Source organism: Cydia strobilella, chromosome 5, assembly GCF_947568885.1.
Source record: "Cydia strobilella chromosome 5, ilCydStro3.1, whole genome shotgun sequence".
Classification (NCBI taxonomy): domain Eukaryota; kingdom Metazoa; phylum Arthropoda; class Insecta; order Lepidoptera; family Tortricidae; genus Cydia; species Cydia strobilella.
In genome coordinates this window covers 7,760,177-7,781,781 of record NC_086045.1, presented here as the reverse complement: position 1 = coordinate 7,781,781, position 21,605 = coordinate 7,760,177, and the positions used below count along the sequence as shown (strand labels likewise).

At 39.5% G+C, this 21,605-nt stretch overlaps 1 protein-coding gene across 1 annotated transcript; it reads left to right on the top strand.

Moving 5' to 3' along the window:
- The first annotated feature begins 681 nt into the window (after positions 1 to 681).
- Positions 682 to 2,542, top strand: LOC134741396 (girdin-like). Its single transcript, XM_063674163.1, has one exon. The coding sequence runs from the start codon at positions 711 to 713 to the stop codon at positions 2,523 to 2,525; it is 1,815 nt and encodes a 604-aa protein (XP_063530233.1). The 5' UTR covers positions 682 to 710; the 3' UTR covers positions 2,526 to 2,542.
- Positions 2,543 to 21,605: the final 19,063 nt, after the last annotated feature.

Below are 21,605 nucleotides of genomic sequence, written 5' to 3'. Positions count from 1 at the left end.
GCGATGGATTTAACCTACTTGGTACCAATTTGGTACTTTAAGGGGCCCACTGACTATCAGTCCGCCGGACGATATCGGCCTGTCAGTTAGAACAAAAATTTAACAGTTCCGAACAACTGACAGGCCGATATCGTCCGGCGGACTGATAGTCAGTGGGCCCCTTAACACCTGCTCTTATCTTTGTATGCCAAATTGAAAGCAATAAAAAATACTTACTTTGCTATTATGTATTTGTTAAATTGTTTCCACTCTTTAAACCCTTTTCTACATAATATTAGGGCTACTTGGACGGTTTACGAGTCATTTTTTTTTGTTTGATATCTTGTAATCAAAAATATTTTATAAGTTACAAGAAATCAAACAAAAAACAGACTTGTAAACCGCCCAAGTAGACTTATGTAGGACGAAAGTACACGTACGGATGCATTTATGTAGATGTGCGCGCACATATACATAGTTAGTTTCGGGAGCAACTCAGAGATGGTGCTTTCAAATGAGTTTCCATAAAATGCTTCAAGAGGGCTCTCTTTACCTATTATACTTACTTTACTCTTTGGTAAACCCGGTACGTGTAATCAAACCTCTAACTAATAAATCAAATGTACTAATGTCAAGCGTCAACATTTCGGTTAGCGTCAAATAAACATTTGTTGTGATTGTACAATATCAATTTATAAAATATGAATTTTACGTTATGTATGTGATATTAGATGACAAATAGTAAACCATCAAAAAATAGAATGGTTTACTATTACACCTCAGGAAATGTGAAAATGGTAAGAAACATATTAATCGATTATGGCTCTGCGGTCGCAGTTGCGCCCCACGAATACATGAAGTCGTACATCGATAAGTGTCCGAAAGACACGGAAGATTCTAAACTATGCTGGGTTGCCGAAACGTTTCTAGGCATTCAGAAGCACGGTCAATTCTTAAAAGACATAGCTTTTCACCTGCCCGAGGAACTTTCAGATGAAGATAAAGACTTTTACATGATTTTGTTCCACGCTGTAATCTTTCTAATCAAACCTAAAGATGTGAATCTTCTGTACAAATGTCTGTTTAATTTAAGCAAGCCTTTGTTGGATACGTTTACTTCCTTCTTGAGTAACGACGAAGTGTTGACTTTCTTGGCACACATTGGTAAAAATTATTATGATGCAAATTATATTACCGAAAAACTTACAAGTCCCTTATATACGTGGCAACCTTACATCAGTGAAATGGCTAATACTTATGCAGAATATGTTAAAAAGATGGAATCCCGTAGGATAAAGCCACCAACTGTGCCAATAGCACCTAGTCTGTTGAATAGAAAAGGACTACATTCAGCCAGTTGCGCAACTCGTCCTTTACCTTCATCGGCAGTCTCGTTACCTCATGTGTCAAACCCTAAGACAAAACGGATTGTATCCAGAAATGATATAGATGAAAAATTGAAAAAAAGCTATGAGAAAAATAAGCAGAAGGCCAACCACTTATTAAACGATGTTAAAAATATAGAGTGTCATTATGCTGTGGTTAAATCGAAAGCATATTTTCAAAAACTTCATAGTATCAAAGAAGAGATAAAAAACTCAATAAAACCAATACTGAAAGTTCAAAGCACATACTCAGTAAAAAAAATATGCCAACCAGTTAAAGACACTGCAGCCACTATCAAGCGGATGAATAAAAGAATTCAATTAGCTGAACAAGAAGAAGTTCAGTGGTTTAACAATGTTATAAACTGCAAAAATACTGCAAAAATAGAGGCATTACAAGAATTTGACCGCCAAGAGAACGAAAGAGAACGATTACTTGACATAGAAAAGAAACATTTAATGGGCCAAATTTCATATGAAGAAGCATTATTAGCTAAACAAAGAGTCGTTGTTGAAAACAAAAAGAAATATGAACAGTTCCTGATAGAAAAAGAAATGTGGAATGAAGAAATAGATAATTGGAGAAAAAACGAAATGAAAAAAAATCGCAAGCAAATGGAAAAATTGTCTCTGTTAGAATTACATGTATTGCAAGCTAAACACAATATTGCATTGAAAAATAAAGAAGCTGCCGAAAATTTTAAGAGACGGAATCAGATGTTGTTAGATAAAGCTTTAAAAGATAAACAGGATGAGTTAGACCGTAGGGTTAAAATGATAAAGGAGTTCAAAATACTTGCTATTATAGCGAAAAAAGCAAAAGTACCAAAAATTATAGACTTGACAGAAACATCTGGCTTAGGTTTACTGTGTGAAATGTCAATGGCAGAACTTCAAGAAAGAGTAAATGCAATGAAAATAGGTTTACATGATGAACTAGAACGAAAAAGAAATACAATAAAAGCAGTGAATGAAGAGAAAAAAGAAGAGTTAAAAGAAACAAAAAAGTCCATCGAGTTTTACATGAACGAAAAAGCTACATTGAGAAAACAAATCAAAACCAACACTTCTAGCACTGAAAAAGCGTCTTCAAAGGAAATAGACGATTTGAAGAAAACTCTAATGGAAAAACGGAAATTAAGAATGAAAATGTCTAAGTAACGTTATTGTTCGTCTAGTGCAGTTTGTCAGGTATGTGTGAGTTTTTTTTACAATAATTTAATTTTAATGAATTTAGAAACAAATATCTAATTTCTTATTTGTAACGTATTATTAACCTAATAACTACCATTATTTATAACATATTCATGTTTTTTAGTTCGCAAATACTGCCAAACAGATTTTTATGTTGTAATGGCGCGCACAGCCGCGCATCACAACACCACGCCGCGGCCACGTGACGGACAGCGAAGCTACCTATCGAGCCGCGGCCACCGATCGAGTGCCAGCCCACTCGCCCCACCCGCCGCGCGCCGTGCCGAGAGTATAAAAGCGGCGCGCGCCCATACAACAGCGTCAGTTGGGCTCACCGCCTTCTGCAGTGAGGACAGCTGATCTCCCGGTCGAGCCGGCGTGTTTTCAGACGCGTAGGCACCCGGTTCCCCTCCGACCCTTCCTGATTCCCGTAGCCCAGTCAGAGCCGGCGTGTTTTCAGACGCGTAGGCACCTGGATTACGTAACCCGTCCTACCCTGTATCTTGGTCCGAGCCGGCGTGTTTTAGACGCGTAGGCACCCTTGATACTCCCTATCGCCCTGGTCAGAGCCGGCGTGTTTTAGACGCGTAGGCACCCTAGGCGCTCCCCCCGATTCGCATATCCTTCCCGTCTCGCCATCCCCTTCACTCTTAGGGGATACCGTTCCCAAACCCGCGAGTAGCTTAGGGTCCGCACCGTACCGTTACAAGAATTAGAAGCCACCCCGCGTCGTACCTAGGATACCTAGACTTAAGGAACCTTACTTTATAATAAACCGGCATAAAAGCCCGCCGATTTGTATTACAACTTTACAACTGTGTTTCCTTATTCTCACTCTGCACCCTCTCTCTCCTCTGAGCTAAATAGGAAACCCTTGCTCCCGTCGGGAACAAGGGAGGTGTATGAGGTCGCGCCCGCCCCGGCGAACGTGACCCCATCACATCTGGCGCCCAACAAAAAAACTCACGTAGGAGTCTATACGGTATCCTGGAAGGAACCATTGCTCGAGAGAGGACAGAATAAATAAATAAATAAATAAATATTTAACATATACCGCCCCGTGTACTAATATATTCCATACAGCCACTACACGTAGCATCACCGCACCGAGGCAACGGGGACTGTTGCATCCCGCCCACCCGTAGAGGACACCTAGCCCGCACAGAGGTACACCAGGACCCCCGACGCTCCATCCAAGTAATAAGGTTAAAAAAAAAAAAAAAAATAAACTCCCGCACGGACAACCGTACACCGCTGCTTACCGGTAGGTACCAGAAATGCCTACAAGTTGGATATACCGACTGAAGAAACCCGAATTAGTACAAGAAGCCACAAAACGTGGCGTACCGACCGAAGACTTAACCGTAGAGGAGATACGTAAGGGCTTGGTGGAGATCCTGAAAGAGGAAGAAGCGGGAGAAATGGCGGAAAACAATGCAAAGGTAATAACAAAATTGATAAAAGAATGGAACCTCTCATTTAAAACCACAGACAACGCCGTCGAGTTCATAGAACGATTGGAAGAGCTCATTGACGCCAGCAACGTCGCAAAAGAGGACATACTGCCCGCACTACCACGCATCCTGCAGGGCAGAGCACTCCTGTGGTACAGAAATAACGCCGAAACATGGAATAATTGGGACCAATTCCTAAAGGTATTTAAATTATACTACTTCCCGGCCAACTACGAAGAGGACCTGGTAGCCAGAATCGTGGCCAGGAAGCAAAAGTTCCAGGAGAAATTCACCGACTACGTCACGGACATACAAACACTGATGCGCAGGAACGGAAACCACGATGAATCGGAGAAATTGCATCGCATCCACGAAAATATGCTACATAGCTACAAACTGTACATAAAAAAGCAGGACTACAAGACATTACCAGAGTTATTAAAGTTAGGAACCGAGTACGAGAACATACGAGCATCCACGTACAGCGCAACGACATCCTCAGGAACAGGGCGATACACTCCCCATCACATCTGGCCCCAACACAGCAAATGGAGAGACCACAAGCAAGAAGATAGCGAACAAACGACCCAGAATAGGGACGACAGACGCCACAACAACCAGAGACCGAAACCCGAGCAGAGACAGAGTATGAGCCACACAGTGCATCCGAGGTATGACCCCAAGACCAGCTGCTGGTCCTGTGGGAAACCGGGACATAACGCAGACGCCTGCAGGGGCAGACGCCAAGTGTTTTGCAGCCAGTGTGGGAAGCTGGGAGTGCTAAGCAGGAACTGCTGCAAGAAAACAACCTGGAAAGGGCAGGAGAAGTTAGGAGCAGCCGACAGCCCACAGGCGAGCGACAACCGCATATACACCAAATTACGCATAATGGAAACAGAATACCAAGGCATAATAGACACAGGATCCACCAACTCCTACATAAACCAACAGGTATACGACGAATGCAAGAACTCTGCGTACCAGAACGAAGAAAAAACGAGAGACATAATACTAGCAAACGGGACCAAAACGCAAGCACACAACAACCTATTGGTCGACGTAGAAATCAAAGAAGTAAAAATCAGACATTGGCTCAGAGTGTTGCCGTCAGCCACGGACATTATAATAGGAATGGACATCCTGAAACGCCTAGGAATATCAATAAAATGGCCACAGCTGAGCCAAGACGAAGAAGATCCCGATGACAAAAATACACAGAGAAAAAGTCAGGAAAACAGAGAGGACAAGAAGCAGGTAGGGACATCAGAAGAAAGCCAGAAGAGTACAGCCGACGAATACAACCAACAGAAGCCAAGCACGCCGCTCACAGAGGTACAACAGGCACAATTACAACATCTACTACGACACCAGTTTGAACTCTGCGACAAGAGTCCAAAAGGTAATACCTGGGTACAGCACCGAATAAAACTGAAACACACGGAGCCAGTAAAACAAAGATATTATCCACGAAATCCCAAGCAACAGGAAATAATAGACAAACACGTGAGCGACATGCTGCAACAGGGCGTGATCGAAAGGTCACACAGCCCATACAGCTCACCCGTAGTACTAGTGAAAAAACCATCAGGTCAGTACCGATTCTGTGTAGATTACCGTAAGATAAACCAAATATCCGAGAAAGATGCGTACCCGATACCACAGATAGACGACACACTAGAAAAGCTAAGACAAGCGCAATATTTCTCAAAGTTCGACCTCAAAGACGGATATTGGAACATACCACTAGAGGAAAAGAGTAGAGAAGCCACAGCATTCACAGTCCCTGGCAGGGGCCTATTCCAGTTTACCGTCATGCCATTCGGCCTCCACTCAAGCGGGGCCACATTTCAGCGGTTACTGGATAGAGTGATTGGCCCAGAACTTGAGCCGCACGCGTACGTATACTTAGACGACATAATAGTCTGCAGTCCAACATTCGACGATCATATGACACACCTGGAAGAAGTATTCACGAGAATACGACAAGCAGGCCTACGCATCAACAGAGAAAAATGCGAGTTCGCAAAATCAGAGGTAGAATACTTAGGACACACGGTAACCAGACAAGGGATCAAGATGAACCAAGAAAAAATACGAGCAATCACCGAACTAAAGACACCAGCAACCGTAAAAGAAACCAGGACGTTCATAGGAATGACGTCATGGTACCGTAAGTTCATACCAAAATACGCAGAAATAACAGCACCATTAGTAAAACTACTCAAGAAAAACCAAAAGTTCGAATGGAAACAACCCCAAGAAGAAGCATTCCAGAGACTAAAGGAAATCCTAACCACAGACCCAGTACTAACGAGAGCAGACTTCTCGAAGCGTTTCCGACTCGAAACAGACGCGAGTGACATAGGCCTCGGGTCGGTATTACTTCAAGACCACGACGGGAACCCCAAGGTAATAATGTACGCCAGCAGGAAACTCACGCCACCAGAAACCAGATACTCAACAGCGGAGAAAGAGTGCCTAGCAATCCTGTGGAGCATAAGGAAAATGAAGGCATTTCTAGAAGGGTACCAGTTCACCGTAGTAACAGATCACCAAGCACTACGCTGGCTAAACAGCGTAAAGGACCCCACAGGCCGGCTGGCCAGGTGGGCGTTAGAATTACAGCAATACGACTTCGACATCGTGTATCGGAGCGGAACACAAAACCAAATAGCAGACGGCCTATCCAGAAACCCCGTAAGTGCAGCAAAAGAAAACGAATGGTGCGAAGAAAAATGGAACCAGATTACCAGAAACCCCGAAGCAGTACAAAACTATCGTATGCGAGAGGGGAAAATGTACACGAAAGTAGAAGACCCGCAGGTCGAGAGAGGAACAGACACCGAAACAGAGTGGAAATTATGCGTACCAGAGGAAGACAGACAGCACATAATACAACAAAACCATGACATACCCAGCGCAGGTCACCTGGGAATGGAGAAGACATGGAAACGTATCGCACAAAGGTACTACTGGCCACAAATGCAACAGGACGTGAAAGCACACGTAAAGAAATGCGACGCATGCCAAAAACACAAGCCATCACAACAGAAACAACCTGGGCGAATGTACGTAAATAACCCCGAAGCCCCATGGGAAACAGTCACTTCCGACCTAATCGGGCCACTACCGAAGTCAACAAAAGGGTACCAATGGATCATAGTGTTTCACGACAAGTTCACAAAATGGTCAGAAATAGCACCGATACGGAACGCCACAGCCCCGAGCATATCACAAGCATTTGAACAATTAGTGGCACTACGACACGGAGCACCACGACGCCTGGTAACAGACAACGGTAGACAATACATATCAAAAATCTTCAAGCAAACGCTTCAAAAATATGGTACACAACACCAACTTACCCCGCCGTACGCCCCACACTGCAACCCGACAGAAAGAATAAATAAAACGCTCGGAACTATGATAGCAACATTCGTCAACAACAACCACAAAACATGGGATAAGTACATAGCGGAATTCAACTTCGCCTTAAACACATCTACACAACAATCAACAAAATATACCCCAGCATTTTTAATGTACGGAAGGGAACTACGGAACCCTAACGACCAGAACGTGTTCCCTACACCGCAAGTAACAGGATTCGCGAAGTTACAGGAAATATACGACATCGTGCGAAAAAATCAAGAACGAGCGTCAACAATCCAGAAAGGGTACTATGACAGAAATAAACGAGAATGGGCCCCACAACTCAACGACCTCGTCCTAAAAAGAAATTACACGTTATCCAAGGCAGAACGCAGCTATACCGCAAAATTAGCACCAAAATACGTCGGACCATACGTAGTGTTAGAAAAAAAATCCCCAGTAATATATCTCTTGCAAGACAACACGACAAGGAAAAAGGTCATAACAGCACACATAAAAGATATGAAACCCTACCATTATTAAAATAGAAACAAACAAACAACACCGGAAACAAAGACCGACAGATAAATACACGGAAAACCGAGGAGCGAACAGACAAGTAAATATGAACCATACGCAACCCACACAGAGTACAGAGTCGAGCGACAAAACACAACCAGAAAAAGAAATTTCAAAAAAAAATACAAACCACGCAGCGCGCACCCAAACAAAATTTGGAAATGGAACATGGACCCGGTAAACGTCAGTTTGAAACAAAAAAAAAAACATATAGGTTAAAAAACAAAAAACATAACTAAATAAATATTATCCACACCACCATCGACAGGTAAACAACAAACCGAGAGCATAGAAAAATGGACCTAACGCACTACATCATAAGGTGCAAATCACAATGCAGAAATGAGACCGGCCAAATCAAGTAAGTCACAATAACAGGGATACCCGTACATTAAAACAATAAATTAACCTATAAAACCAGTCGACCAACGTCACAACAGTTACATCATCCAAAATGGACCCATGCGTAAGACGTGCCACGCACCCTCAACAAATCCCGGACGGAAAAAAACGGAGCCGAGACCACACCATGCCAACCGACCGCAGGACCACACAAAAGGAAAACCCCTCAATGTTCCTAGGACCAGGAACCAAAAAAGGGAGTTGGGCCACGGGAGGAGTCAAAACAGGCGCCCCGCACACGCAGACGAACACAAACAGCGACACGTTGTTCCCAGCACACCTACCAACGCCGACACGAGCGGAACACGTGTCCCCCGATCCGCCACAGGGCACGACGTCCACACGGCCTACACAACGAGGCCAAAAAGGGGCCGCACGAGCGCACGGCACTCCAGGAGACGTGTTGGCGATATTACCCGACACAGACGAATACGCGGCCTTCATCACCGCTAACGACACCCGGCCAATGGCACCAACCCCCCTAACACCAACACCGCCTACGAGACCAGACACAGGGGGCGAGAAGAAGAAAAAGGGACGCAGGGCAGGCAGGAAGCGGAACGGAGGCCAACAACACGGCATTATGCGGATGCCGCGAACACGCCAAGCACACCCACCCTACCGACAACAAAGCGAAAAAAAAAAAACAAGATATAAATAAATAGTGGCAGAGATAAACAATAAACATAGATATATTACAGTGAAATAAGTTCATAGAATAGTGTAGTCAAATAAATAAAAAAAAAATTAATTAAAAAAAAAAAAAAAAAACAAAAAAAAAAACAAAAAAAAAACAAAAAAAAAAAATAAAATAAAAAAATTTTTTTTTTCCTTACATTTTTTTTACTTTATACATTGACCACATCCTCACTAGGGAGGATGAGGACAATCACAATAAGTGAACCGGCGAAGCAAAAGTAAATACATAGTTTAAACATAAACAAAACCAGCGACATAGTGAATACATAGAAAAAAAATAAGTAACAGACCAAGTGGGTACATGACACTGAAGTGAACCGATAACATTAAGACAAGTGAACAACAATACGGTGTGGTATAATAGGATAGCAACATACTTACAATAAATAATTTAAAAACAAATAACTTTACGACGCGGGTCAAACAAGGATCATAGGCTCAACTTAAATCAACATATTACAAAACAAGAGAACAAACAGGGAAAATAAATAGAAAAATGATAAATAAACACAATAGCATCCAGTAAATAAAAAAAAAAAATAAAAAAAAAAATAAAAAAAAAAAAAAAAAAAAAAAAAAAAAAATCCTTCAGCCAGCATCTTCTAACGGTGATTTTTCCCCATAGGTAAAAATCTCCAGACGGGCGACGGGACTGTAATGGCGCGCACAGCCGCGCATCACAACACCACGCCGCGGCCACGTGACGGACAGCGAAGCTACCTATCGAGCCGCGGCCACCGATCGAGTGCCAGCCCACTCGCCCCACCCGCCGCGCGCCGTGCCGAGAGTATAAAAGCGGCGCGCGCCCATACAACAGCCTCAGTTGGGCTCACCGCCTTCTGCAGTGAGGACAGCTGATCTCCCGGTCGAGCCGGCGTGTTTTCAGACGCGTAGGCACCCGGTTCCCCTCCGACCCTTCCTGATTCCCGTAGCCCAGTCAGAGCCGGCGTGTTTTCAGACGCGTAGGCACCTGGATTACGTAACCCGTCCTACCCTGTATCTTGGTCCGAGCCGGCGTGTTTTAGACGCGTAGGCACCCTTGATACTCCCTATCGCCCTGGTCAGAGCCGGCGTGTTTTAGACGCGTAGGCACCCTAGGCGCTCCCCCCGATTCGCATATCCTTCCCGTCTCGCCATCCCCTTCACTCTTAGGGGATACCGTTCCCAAACCCGCGAGTAGCTTAGGGTCCGCACCGTACCGTTACAAGAATTAGAAGCCACCCCGCGTCGTACCTAGGATACCTAGACTTAAGGAACCTTACTTTATAATAAACCGGCATAAAAGCCCGCCGATTTGTATTACAACTTTACAACTGTGTTTCCTTATTCTCACTCTGCACCCTCTCTCTCCTCTGAGCTAAATAGGAAACCCTTGCTCCCGTCGGGAACAAGGGAGGTGTATGAGGTCGCGCCCGCCCCGGCGAACGTGACCCCATCACAATGTATTATGTATAAAATAAATAGCTTTTGAATATTATCATATGTCACTGCTAATAACTTGGTTTTTATTAGTTACTAGGAACATATTTGCCAAACGTAATGTTAATGTTAGTAATTAATTATATATACTTTAATTTAAATTATACCATATTAAAATATTACTCGTTAGTTTAACTTAGAGTCTGCTGAGTCTGCAGAATAAACGTTCTATGAAAATTATAATTGATGGTATTGCCAGATTTCTCCACTATAAATTCAGCTTGGATAACCTTGACTGTTATAAAATAAATACAATAATACGTACTTAAACAGTGACATGATATATACATACATACATACATAGTCTAGGTACATGGCAGAATGCAAGAACTCTATACCCCATACCAGAAATCATCTTAAATGAAACCGGGCACCTAAGGGCATCGACTTAATAAAGTTGATTACTCTGTTCGTATTAGCATATAGTGGTTTGAGATGGAGATGTCCTGTAATAAATTTACAATTCTCGGTAGATCTAGACAGAAATAGAGTTGACTCGGATTGTAGGTACACTAGATACTGTTGAAAATAAATTTTTCACATCACCTATTCGAAAAAAAGCTTTTTAGGGTTCCGTGGTCAAATGGCAAAAAACGGAACCCTTATGGATTCGTCATGTCTGTCTGTCTGTCTCTGTCTGGCCGTCCGTATTGCACAGTCACTTTTTTTCCGAAACTATAAGAACTATACTGTTGAAACTTGGTAAGTAGATGTATTTTGTGAACCGCATTAGGATTTTCACACAAAAATAGAAAAAAAAAACACAATAAATTTTGGGGGTTCCCCATACTTATAACTGAAATTCAAAAATGTTTTTTTAATCAATCCCGTACGTGTGTTTCTAATATCATTTTTTTCTAAACTGAATAATTTGCGCGAGAGACACTTCCAAAGTGGTAAAATGTGTGCCCCCCCCCCCCCCTGTAACTTCTAAAATAAGAGAATGATAGAACTAAAACTAATATATGATGTAGTACATTACCATGCAAACTTCCACCGAAAATTTGTTTGAACGAGATCTAGTAAGTAGTTTTTTTTTAATACGTCATAAATCGTAAACATTTCACAAAAAAAATACATTGTTTAAATTGTGTAATGTACGGAACCCTCGGTGCGCGAGTCCGACTCGCACTTGGCCGGTTTTTCTTCCTTGCTAGGAGGGATCAAAGTGGCATTTTTTTTTTCTTTTTTGTATAATTTTTTTTTAGGTTATATAATATTTTGGAACAACAATTTCCTCATAGGTGCTGATGTGAAAAACAGTATGTGTCACATGGTAGCAAAATTATTTGCACCTTTGGCGTTAACACTTGAATCCCGCACTACGCTCAGGATTCTATTTTAGAATCCCTCGCTACGTTCAGGATTCAATTATAGAATCCTTCGCTTCGTTCAGGATTCAATGTGCGCCCTCGCCGTAAACATATGATTTTGCTCCCTTGTTACACAATCTACTATTCTTTCCGCCATCTCTTTGTAGGTATTAATATCATGTTCTTTTCCTTATCCGTCATCGTGATTCGTTAAGTTAAAACACACATATTAGGCCAAGCAATAAGAAGGTATAGAGGAAAATGCTAGGAACACAATTTTTAACTTCGTAGCTTTGTTTGGACTAGTTAGGAGATGAACATATCAAAAGTCCCCGACCGTAACCCTGGTGCTGAGGGGGAGAGGGGGGTTTGAAGGTAAAATTTTTCGGTTTTTCGATTATATCTCGGAAACTATGGGTCTGAGCGACATGGCCACTTATACAAAATGAAAAGTGATTTAATTTGTTACAAGTTTTATTAGGTCAATTTTTTTGATATCTTGACAAGATTGACATATCCGCTCTTGAAGGTTTATTTTGGGCTCTCATTTTTATCTTGATTGTCTACATCAGTAAAGCTGCTAGGCCCGGGTTTGGTAACGTTTTCGTATAAATCGGGGGTGCTGAATTCATTTATGGTATCAACATTGACACCTTTCCGAAGCGCGCGACTCCATACATCTAGCGCGACTTCAAGTATCGACTCGCGCGCGACTCCATACATCTAGCGCGACTTCAATTATGGACTCGCGCGCGACTCCATACATCTAGCGCGACTTCAAGTATGGACACGCGCGCGAGAACGCAACTTATGCTAGACCGCCTGAAGTTGGTTAGTAGCTAAATAATTTCCTTCAATTAAGATCCATTCTACATACATGTGTTTTTAAATTGACCGAAGGGCTTATGAAAAAATATACATATATAGGTATATATATATATATATATATATATATATATATATATATATTATCTCCAAACAGCCTCGGGGTTCAGAGTAGTATCTGATTATCCTCAATGCTGCGTTTGGATGAACAACTGAATAGTAGCACAACTGAACCACTACCAGGGAGCATGGCATCAGGGACACTTACCAGCGTCATTATGCCAACTACGTTCATTCTTACAAGAGAGAACCACTGATTATTATAATTTATAGAGCGGGTCTGTGACATGAATAACTCTACACGTGTAAAAATGGTAGTAGCAAGAGTAATGGTGTCTCCGGGCGAGCACCGATGGATGCGCAAACGCGCGCGAATTGGTTGCTGCGCTTAATTAGCGGGAGTAATGAAATACCTAATAGTAATCGGAATTTATGCCTCAGCGCTAACGCTTGGCCTGGAGCATTATTCCATTTGCTTACCAAGCAAGCAAGCTCAGGTGAATCACCAAGTGCACTTTCCGAATACTCATAAATATTACAGATCTAGAAACCACAGTAACACTGGTTTGCATGCCTGTTTGATTCCCTGCGCTATAAGGTAAGCAACGGCCTAATATATGAGTCTGAAGCCTTCGATGAACATTCCATTACATCATATCTAGTTCTATAACTCATTTAAATTGTAATTATTTTACTTAGGTACCATACAGGGTCCTTTGTTTTACGACCAACTTTATTATTTAACTTTAATTTCAAATCTATTTTATTGCAATTATTGTCACAACCTTAGTTTCTAAAAAAATGTAATAAACATACAGCTTAGTCGGTTTACATTACTAATAAAATGCACTAAGGCACTGTCCAATGTATTGTTGAAAGTGAATAAACAATAAATCTCTTTTGTGATGTAAATTTAAAACTTGGTTTGGTGTGCGCCTTGTTGCTCAAAAAACTATTACATCTACCGGTATTGACGACGCACGACTTTCGAATCCCGATCAGTATTGTGGTTTACTATATTACTCTTGTTACTGCTCTGAGAAGCCGCTTAGGCATATAATAGCTCTATAAGTTACCAGAATCGATATTACTCTACACAATAACGTGACAATGCGTTCAGAATCCCAAATATCTAGTCAATATCATTTGGATTAGAGCAATAAATGAGATGGGTTCGACCGTTCATTTGTATCGGCATATAATTTAAATTCTTTAACGCCAATGTTCAAGATTACTCGGCGAGATACAGCCGGGCGCCCGTGTCGCAGCGACAACCACTGAATAAATTTATATTTCCGACCGACAGCCCAACAGACTCTCAGACTTCTCTCTTTGTAGATAATTCCACCGGTAACGTTGAATGACTCTATTAACAGCTTCCCTTTTTGGGATAAATTTCGACGTTAGGCGCTGTCACAACTTGTCCTATCTATAGTGCGGGCCTTATTTGCCTTATTCATTTTGTTGTTCAGTTGATTATTGCTAATATGTGGAAGCTCTAGATTCTCAATTCATATATACCTATATATAGTAATTTTTTATTCCGGCTATATTTCATGTAATTTTCTACAAACATAAAAATATAAAAACATAAATAATTAAATTAACTAAAAATATCTACATATATTTACAAGTAAAAGATGGGAGCTAGCTCGGCGCCGGATGGTAAGGTGCCCAGAAGGCTGGTAGCGTTGACTCGCTGAATGAAATGAACTCATTCAACGTTACCGGTGGAATTATCTACAAAGAGAGAAGTCTGAGAGTCTGTTGGGCTGTCGGTCGGAAATATAAATTTATTCAGTGGTTGTCGCTGCGACACGGGCGCCCGGCTGTATCTCGCCGAGTAATCTTGAACATTGAGGTTAATTATAAATAGAGTAAAAACTGTAATAGATGTCATATATTAAAGAAAAAGTAACGAAGCCCTCCAGTGGTGAAGGCCGGATTCGAACCGGCGTCTTTAGCTATCGCGGCTAACGCCATGAACCCCTGGGCCACCCCGCCACGGCGGTGCCCGTCCGAATTTCTCGACTATATGCCATCTTAGTAAGACTAGGCGTCTTTTTAATTTATATATAGTAGTTTGACTACATAAAAAAAAACAAATCAAAATATTTAATAAAAATAATTTGATTTGTTCCCAAACTTGTATAAATAGAGTAATTATAAATTTCCATTTTTTACACAAAAAATACTCGGGTTTAATTACAAGCTGATATGAAGTCTTTTTTTTTTAATAATATCAAGTGGTAAAAACACCCTCGTCGCGAATAAATTAAAATAATTTATTTTTATTTTTAGCAACATTTAAATATATTACTTGTTTTGTTATAGTACTTGTTAAGTACATGCTTAATTTTCACTAGCTTCTGCCCGCATCTTCGTCTACGTGGTATGATGATGATGATGTTGATGATTGATAAAAACCATCCTATATCCGTCCTCGGGTCTCAAACTATCTCCATACCAAATTTCATCTAAATCGGTATAGCAGTTTAAGCGTGAAGAGGTACTTAACAGACAGACAGACAGAAAGAGTTACTTTCGCATTTATAAGTAATATAATGTTAGGTTAGTTATGTAAGGATAGTAGGGACTACCTTTTAAGACATTTATTAATTTGAAGATTTTATTTCTCTTCTGCGACTGTTTTTGAGTATGTAGCCTACGCCTTTCATTTCTATTTATAAGTCATTATGGGTTGTAAATGTCACATTTTAAAGCTCTGCTAGTGGCAAGATCAAATGCGTGTTTTTTTTAAGGTTCCGTATCTCAAATGGAAAAAGAACGCAACCTTTATAGGATCACTTTGTTGTCCGTCCGTCCGTCTGTCTGTCAAAACTCTTTATCTCGATAACGCGTGGAGGTATCGAGTTGAAATTAAAACCTTATACTCAGGTCTACAGTTCTTTCAAATTGTGAAAAAATCAAACTTCGAAGTTAAGGTAGAAAAAGATACGGCCGTTTATACCGTAAAAAACGTATAATTTCGACACTCAAGGGAAACAAAATGGGGTACTTCCCGTTGACCTAGAACTATTAAATTTGACAAGTAATAGCTTCTTACACTACAGGTACCTACAGGGAAAAATCTGAAAACTATTAATTTGTGAAAATAATTTGTATTAATAAGTTAAATTTGTACGGAGTGGGCGAGTCCGACTCACACTTGTATTTTTATTATTTAAATACTCAAATGATTAATATGACCTACCTTTATTCGCGCGATAATATGGCATGCCTATTATTACCTAATCTAGGTATTTAATAGAATTTAGCCAATAAAACTTTTCATCACACCATTTCATGCAGGTCAAACGCCAGAAAAAAAAGGACAAAGGCTATATTGTTCCCGCGGGAGTTATGGATTGTAAAAAAAAGATAACTCACTAGGGAGTTATAGCCTTTTTTACAATTATGTTACTAAATTATACGAATTAACTAGGTATAAATGAGATTTACTTTTAAAATACTAACGTTTATAATTTAGTACTTTTTTATGTTTAAAAATATATAATTTGATTTATATTTTCAATTTTGGCTGAATGCCGGATAGGTCAGTGCCTTCGAAGCCTAACCTGTTAAAATATGACAATATGGCGGACGAATGTTTGAAATGTCAGCGTATGTAAGTATTTAATAATTATTTCGCTTAAAACGTAGTTTTTTTACTCGTGTCTTTATTTACATTAACACACTCGTTTCCAATATTTCACTTACCCCCCTCGTTTCACAATGTACTATTAACATCTGTCAACCACGTAACAAAGTGCAGCACTATGAATCGGAGAGGTCGTCCCAAGATTGTTCCGATAAAAGTAAAATGTCAATAACCACCTAATTGGGAGAGAACACTCCGCCACAATCACGCCGTCCGCCCGAGCGAGGAACAAATAAATATTGTAACACGTACGAGATAATTCCACTGATAACTTAATGTGCTTACATTTCGAATCTGCTCATGGTTTTATGGGAAACTAAGATAGATTCTTTCCCTGTGATTTGTCCGGGTCGGTTAATGGGATGATTTTTATAGAGCCGGTTTGTCTCTTAACGGTTTCACGTCAGATCGTAAATAACACGCTAATGGCTCAATTGTTTCATATTACGACGGCTTAAGTAGGCGCGAAAAGTTAATGCCTGTCAATTAGAGATAAACATTTAATTTAAATTAATACATTTGACACAATCCGTTACAACCAATGCTTGGATTTAGTTTAGGTCTTGCATTTAGATATTACACATAGGGTACTATATAGATGAACTGGAATGTTTAATTTTTTTTAAAAGCTAAGACGCAAAGCAGGTATCAAATCAAGCAAATCTTGTCAGTTGAAAAAGGTGCGAAATTCAAATTTTCCATGGGACAATAATCCTTCGCGCCTACATTTTTTAAACTTGCCGCCTTTTTCTACTGACAAGATTTGCTTGACCAACTATAGTTTTGGCTGGCTAAACAATTACATTATCATTTACATTATCATTGGTACTAACAATATTGTATGGAATTTTGAACGTTCCGAAATAAAGATATTTTATTTTCATTTATTTTTTATTTGTTAATTAAAAAGCATTGCCCCGGGTTTTATTTTATTTAACCTTTAAACGGTAGGCCTTATTATACAAATAGATAAATACGATATGGTCTTAATCAATTATAATTAAAAGGTGTCGTTTCTATGTCAAGCAGCATTTCTGTTGCGGCGTTGTTGTAGCCGCTACTGTACCTATCTGTCAATTTCCTTGAAAAAAGGAGTCGCGGAATGAACGTCATAATCGCGGCAGTAATGCGGTGGCGAAGGTCATTCATTGATAAATACAGCGGCGGCGGCGGCTACAACGTCACCAAAACAGTTATAATAGCTCTCGGTGTAGCGACAGCTTTACCTTTATAACCGTTGCATACGGAAAGGCTAAGTTTGAATGTCAGTGGGAACCAATAACCAATATCGAAACACTTTTTACACCCCGCAGATAATTTTACTGGCCTCTGTAGGGTTAGCGAGATAATAAAGAATTTATGTTATGATTGCTCAGCCAATTTGCATATAAATAATTTGTGAATTTTACGCGCCAATGATGTCATATCCTTTAGTGTTTCATTAAGAAATGTGTGAAAACATTTAGAGAGTTAGCTTATGGTTGTTTTTGCTCAATTTATTCTGTGCTTTTAATGTAATCTCGAGTGTAGTTTTTGGATTTTTTTATGACTTTAATATAAAGTGGCATAATTGTTATTGTCGGCGTTGCATGTAGTATTAACCACCTCATTTCTTGGAATTGTAAAAAAAAACGGTTATAACATTACTTGAAAGTTTCAAAAGCCACAAAACAAAATTTTATATTTTATTAAATTACAACTTACAAGCATTCACCTGCTATGAACAATTTATTTAAAGAAAGCTCAAAAGAAGTCTCCATAATAGGTTCTCCATACAAACGTAGTCCTCGTTTTCCTCTCTGGGTATTGACGTTATGGAAAATATTTTTACATAATCTAATGTATATTATTTATAGCTACTACCCTATTCATAGCCATCCTTTTTCGATTTTTTGATTATTGTAGAAATTAAGAGCGAAAAACAGATTTCAAACTTTAAATGCTCCTAACTCTTATTATAATCAAAAATTTTAAAAAAAAATGTAGGGGCTTGGCTGTAGTTAATATACAACATATTTTATCAAAATATTTTCATTGATGTTATATCCAAAGAGGAAAACGAGGACTACGTTTGTATGAAAAGGCGGTATCGCACGGTTCCCACTTTCGTCTTAAAGGTCTTAAAAGTGCGATTAGAAGAACGTCAAAGTAAACCGCAAATGAAAAAATAATCTGGGTAGAATTTATTATCTCACTAATACTACATGTGAAACTTTATTACACATTCTGTTCATGTCCATACCCATACGTATCTGATCAATAACTTCTTTATAACTTAATTTGGCGATATCGCACCAAGACGCGCGTAGGATGGCTGTTAATATATTTGAGCATAGAACTACTTACAGCTGGTAGTGTCAGCGAATGTTCATATTATGTAGATGCGGCCTATCATTTAACAAATTACCGATGGTGAGGAGAGTTTATGGGATCGTACGTGCGAAATGCAGGCGCGGGAGTATTCTGGGAAAAGAGTAAATCGTCAAGCAAAATTATTTGTCATGAAATAAATATCATATAATGATTTTATTAATACCCTTAAACACGTATTTTTAATCTGGAAGTCATGGTTGAGAGGGGCTGCGTGGTGGCGCTGCTACATGTTATTATACATCATTGAAGAAATTATTGCAGCGTAATAATAATAATTTGTATGTAACTACCATTAGGTAGGTAATCGCACTTTATGCGCATGCATGCTTTATTTTTAGTTTAGCATTAATTTCGAAATAGCAATGTATTATTATTTAGTGTTTTTTTTTTCTGACATTCCTTTCTATTTTATTGACTCCTTTTCATTATTTAATGTAATTGTGCATGTTTAAGATAAAATGTAGATTTTTGACGATGCAAAAGCGATTCAACAGATCCTACTTGAATAACTTACTTACTTACTGCTGTGGGCGCTGTCGCGCAACGACCCGAAGTGGATCTTGGAGTGAAACAATGAGTCTTTTTTGCACTATCATTCACTGATCATCGAGATGATTTTAAGTAAGTTATTAGAAACATTAAAAATGAACTATATTTGCCATTAGTGGCATTCGAGATTCCCCCAATCCAGGAGACCGGTTCAAATCGAACTTAAACATTAAACATCATCTTATTATATACGAAATATCATTTGATACTTACCAGTCGCTTGTCGGTGCAGAAAGACATCGTGAGAAAATCGGATTAACTAATCGTAATAAAGCCTAGTTTCCTCTCTGGGTTGGAAAGCCCGATGGGAGTCGACAGTCTCTTTCAGGAAAGTAGTATCTGATCCTTGGGATTATATTGCCGAGCGGCCGAGCGGACCCCAGGCTTTTCAAGTGAGTCGTGGCAAAATCTCGGACAAAGGCCAGGATGATACCCTTAATTAATTTTAAGTTTTGTTGTACTTACTATCACTATATGGATCAAATGATTTGAAATAAATAATTGAATTGAATTAAATTGATAATGATAGACAATTAGACATCGGTAATTTTGATCTGTTTTAGTGTAAGCCGTTTCTAATAAAAAACCGCAAATAGATGTGCAGGTTAGCCGTTTGGCATACGCATACTAGAGGTCCAAAACAAAATTTTTGACCCACAGTGACTAAAAAAATTCCCTTAGGAGGGGAGTGCTGAAACATTTTTTTTTGTATGGAAAAATTAAAAAATGTAATGAAATGAAATGAAATTATTTTCAAAATTGCTTTCTTGTGGTTAGATATAAGAATATCACGTATCATTTGTGGTATATTGTACAAAAAAAATCAGCCATGTCGTATCAGTTATCTGGAGGAGCGCCCCAACTAGGAACTGAAAAATGTTGTTTGACCTCTAGTATGCGTGTGTACAAGGATAGCCGTTTGACTAACCTGTACATCGATTTGAAATTGGGGTAGAGCGGCTTCCACTATCATAGTAGGTATATTATTATCGATGTGATACACACTGCGAGTAATATAGCTAGTAACATAGCAATAGCAATAACAAAACTACAGCATAAAAAAAATCTGAATCCTGCTCCAGAATAGTGGCGCGACCGATAAAGTTGTTCCCTCGTGATAGCCGCGAAGTGTGGATGCATGTCCGCGCGTCGATCCAATAACAATAAATTCCCAGCGCCGATTGAAGCGCCGAGCGGACACCGGCCTACAGACAAATTCTACTACACTTTCTGCTTTGTGATTTACCAAAACCAGATTAAAGTTAACGTTATTACAGCATGAACTCACGATCTAAAATTAAACTTTACAATAAAGATTAAGATTTAAAATTCAGAATAGTAGTTTTAATGAATGCCACACAATATATTATATGTAATTGTTAAATTACACCACAGAGGCTTTAAATTAATTCACAAACTTATTTCTTGTCCAAAAAATGCATAACGCGTAGGTATATGATTAGGTATATGTATGTATATTGTAGTAAGTACATAGTTCTTTATACGAGACTGCGTATCATTATGTTGCTTGTGCTTTAGCGAGATACGGGCACATACTTGGGCAATTATAATCATTCTGAACTCATCATCGCGTAGCTTAATCGAACTACGATTCTGTCAATAGACTATCGGCCCAATTCGAACAATGCTTATAATATGTCACACCGATACGATACTGATCTGTCAACTCATTGTCAAAAGTGAGCAAAAGTGAGCGGGGTGGAGCGTGTCCATTCTGTATGATAATATTGATAATACATGATACAGTAAGAATATTTGTAATACTGTGGTATTACTTATCCTTTCTGTATGATATGATAATACTATGTGGCAGCTAGTCGACTTTAGTCTGTGTTGTTTTTGATCGCATTGACCATTTTCAAGTGTTTAATTCGATATAGATTTGAAAATAATGTAAACAGAAAAGACATGACTCAATTGTTTGGCCAATTACTTAGTCCCATACATACAAAATGTTATTGTTTACAATACATATTTCCATAAGGCGTACTTACCTATACTATGCTAGTTAAAGTTGAGTTTTATTTAGGAACTAGGTACTAATGACTAAATTTAGTTTTATTAATTGACCGAAGCGTAGCAAAGGTCTACGTTTTGACTCGGTCTCGGTAGTCGCAATTCTCAACCGATTGTCGTGAAATTTTGTGACCAGATTCTGATTAAATAAAAAAAACGGCGACGACATCAAAGCAGCAACAGTAATGTCGCAGCAGTGATGCAGCTGTAATTGACATTCGAATGTCACTTTAAACAGGTTTTA

Bases quoted from the DNA above. Each gene is read 5' to 3' on its own strand.
- LOC134741396 (XM_063674163.1), top strand. From the start codon at position 711: ATGACAAATAGTAAACCATCAAAAAATAGAATGGTTTACTATTACACC.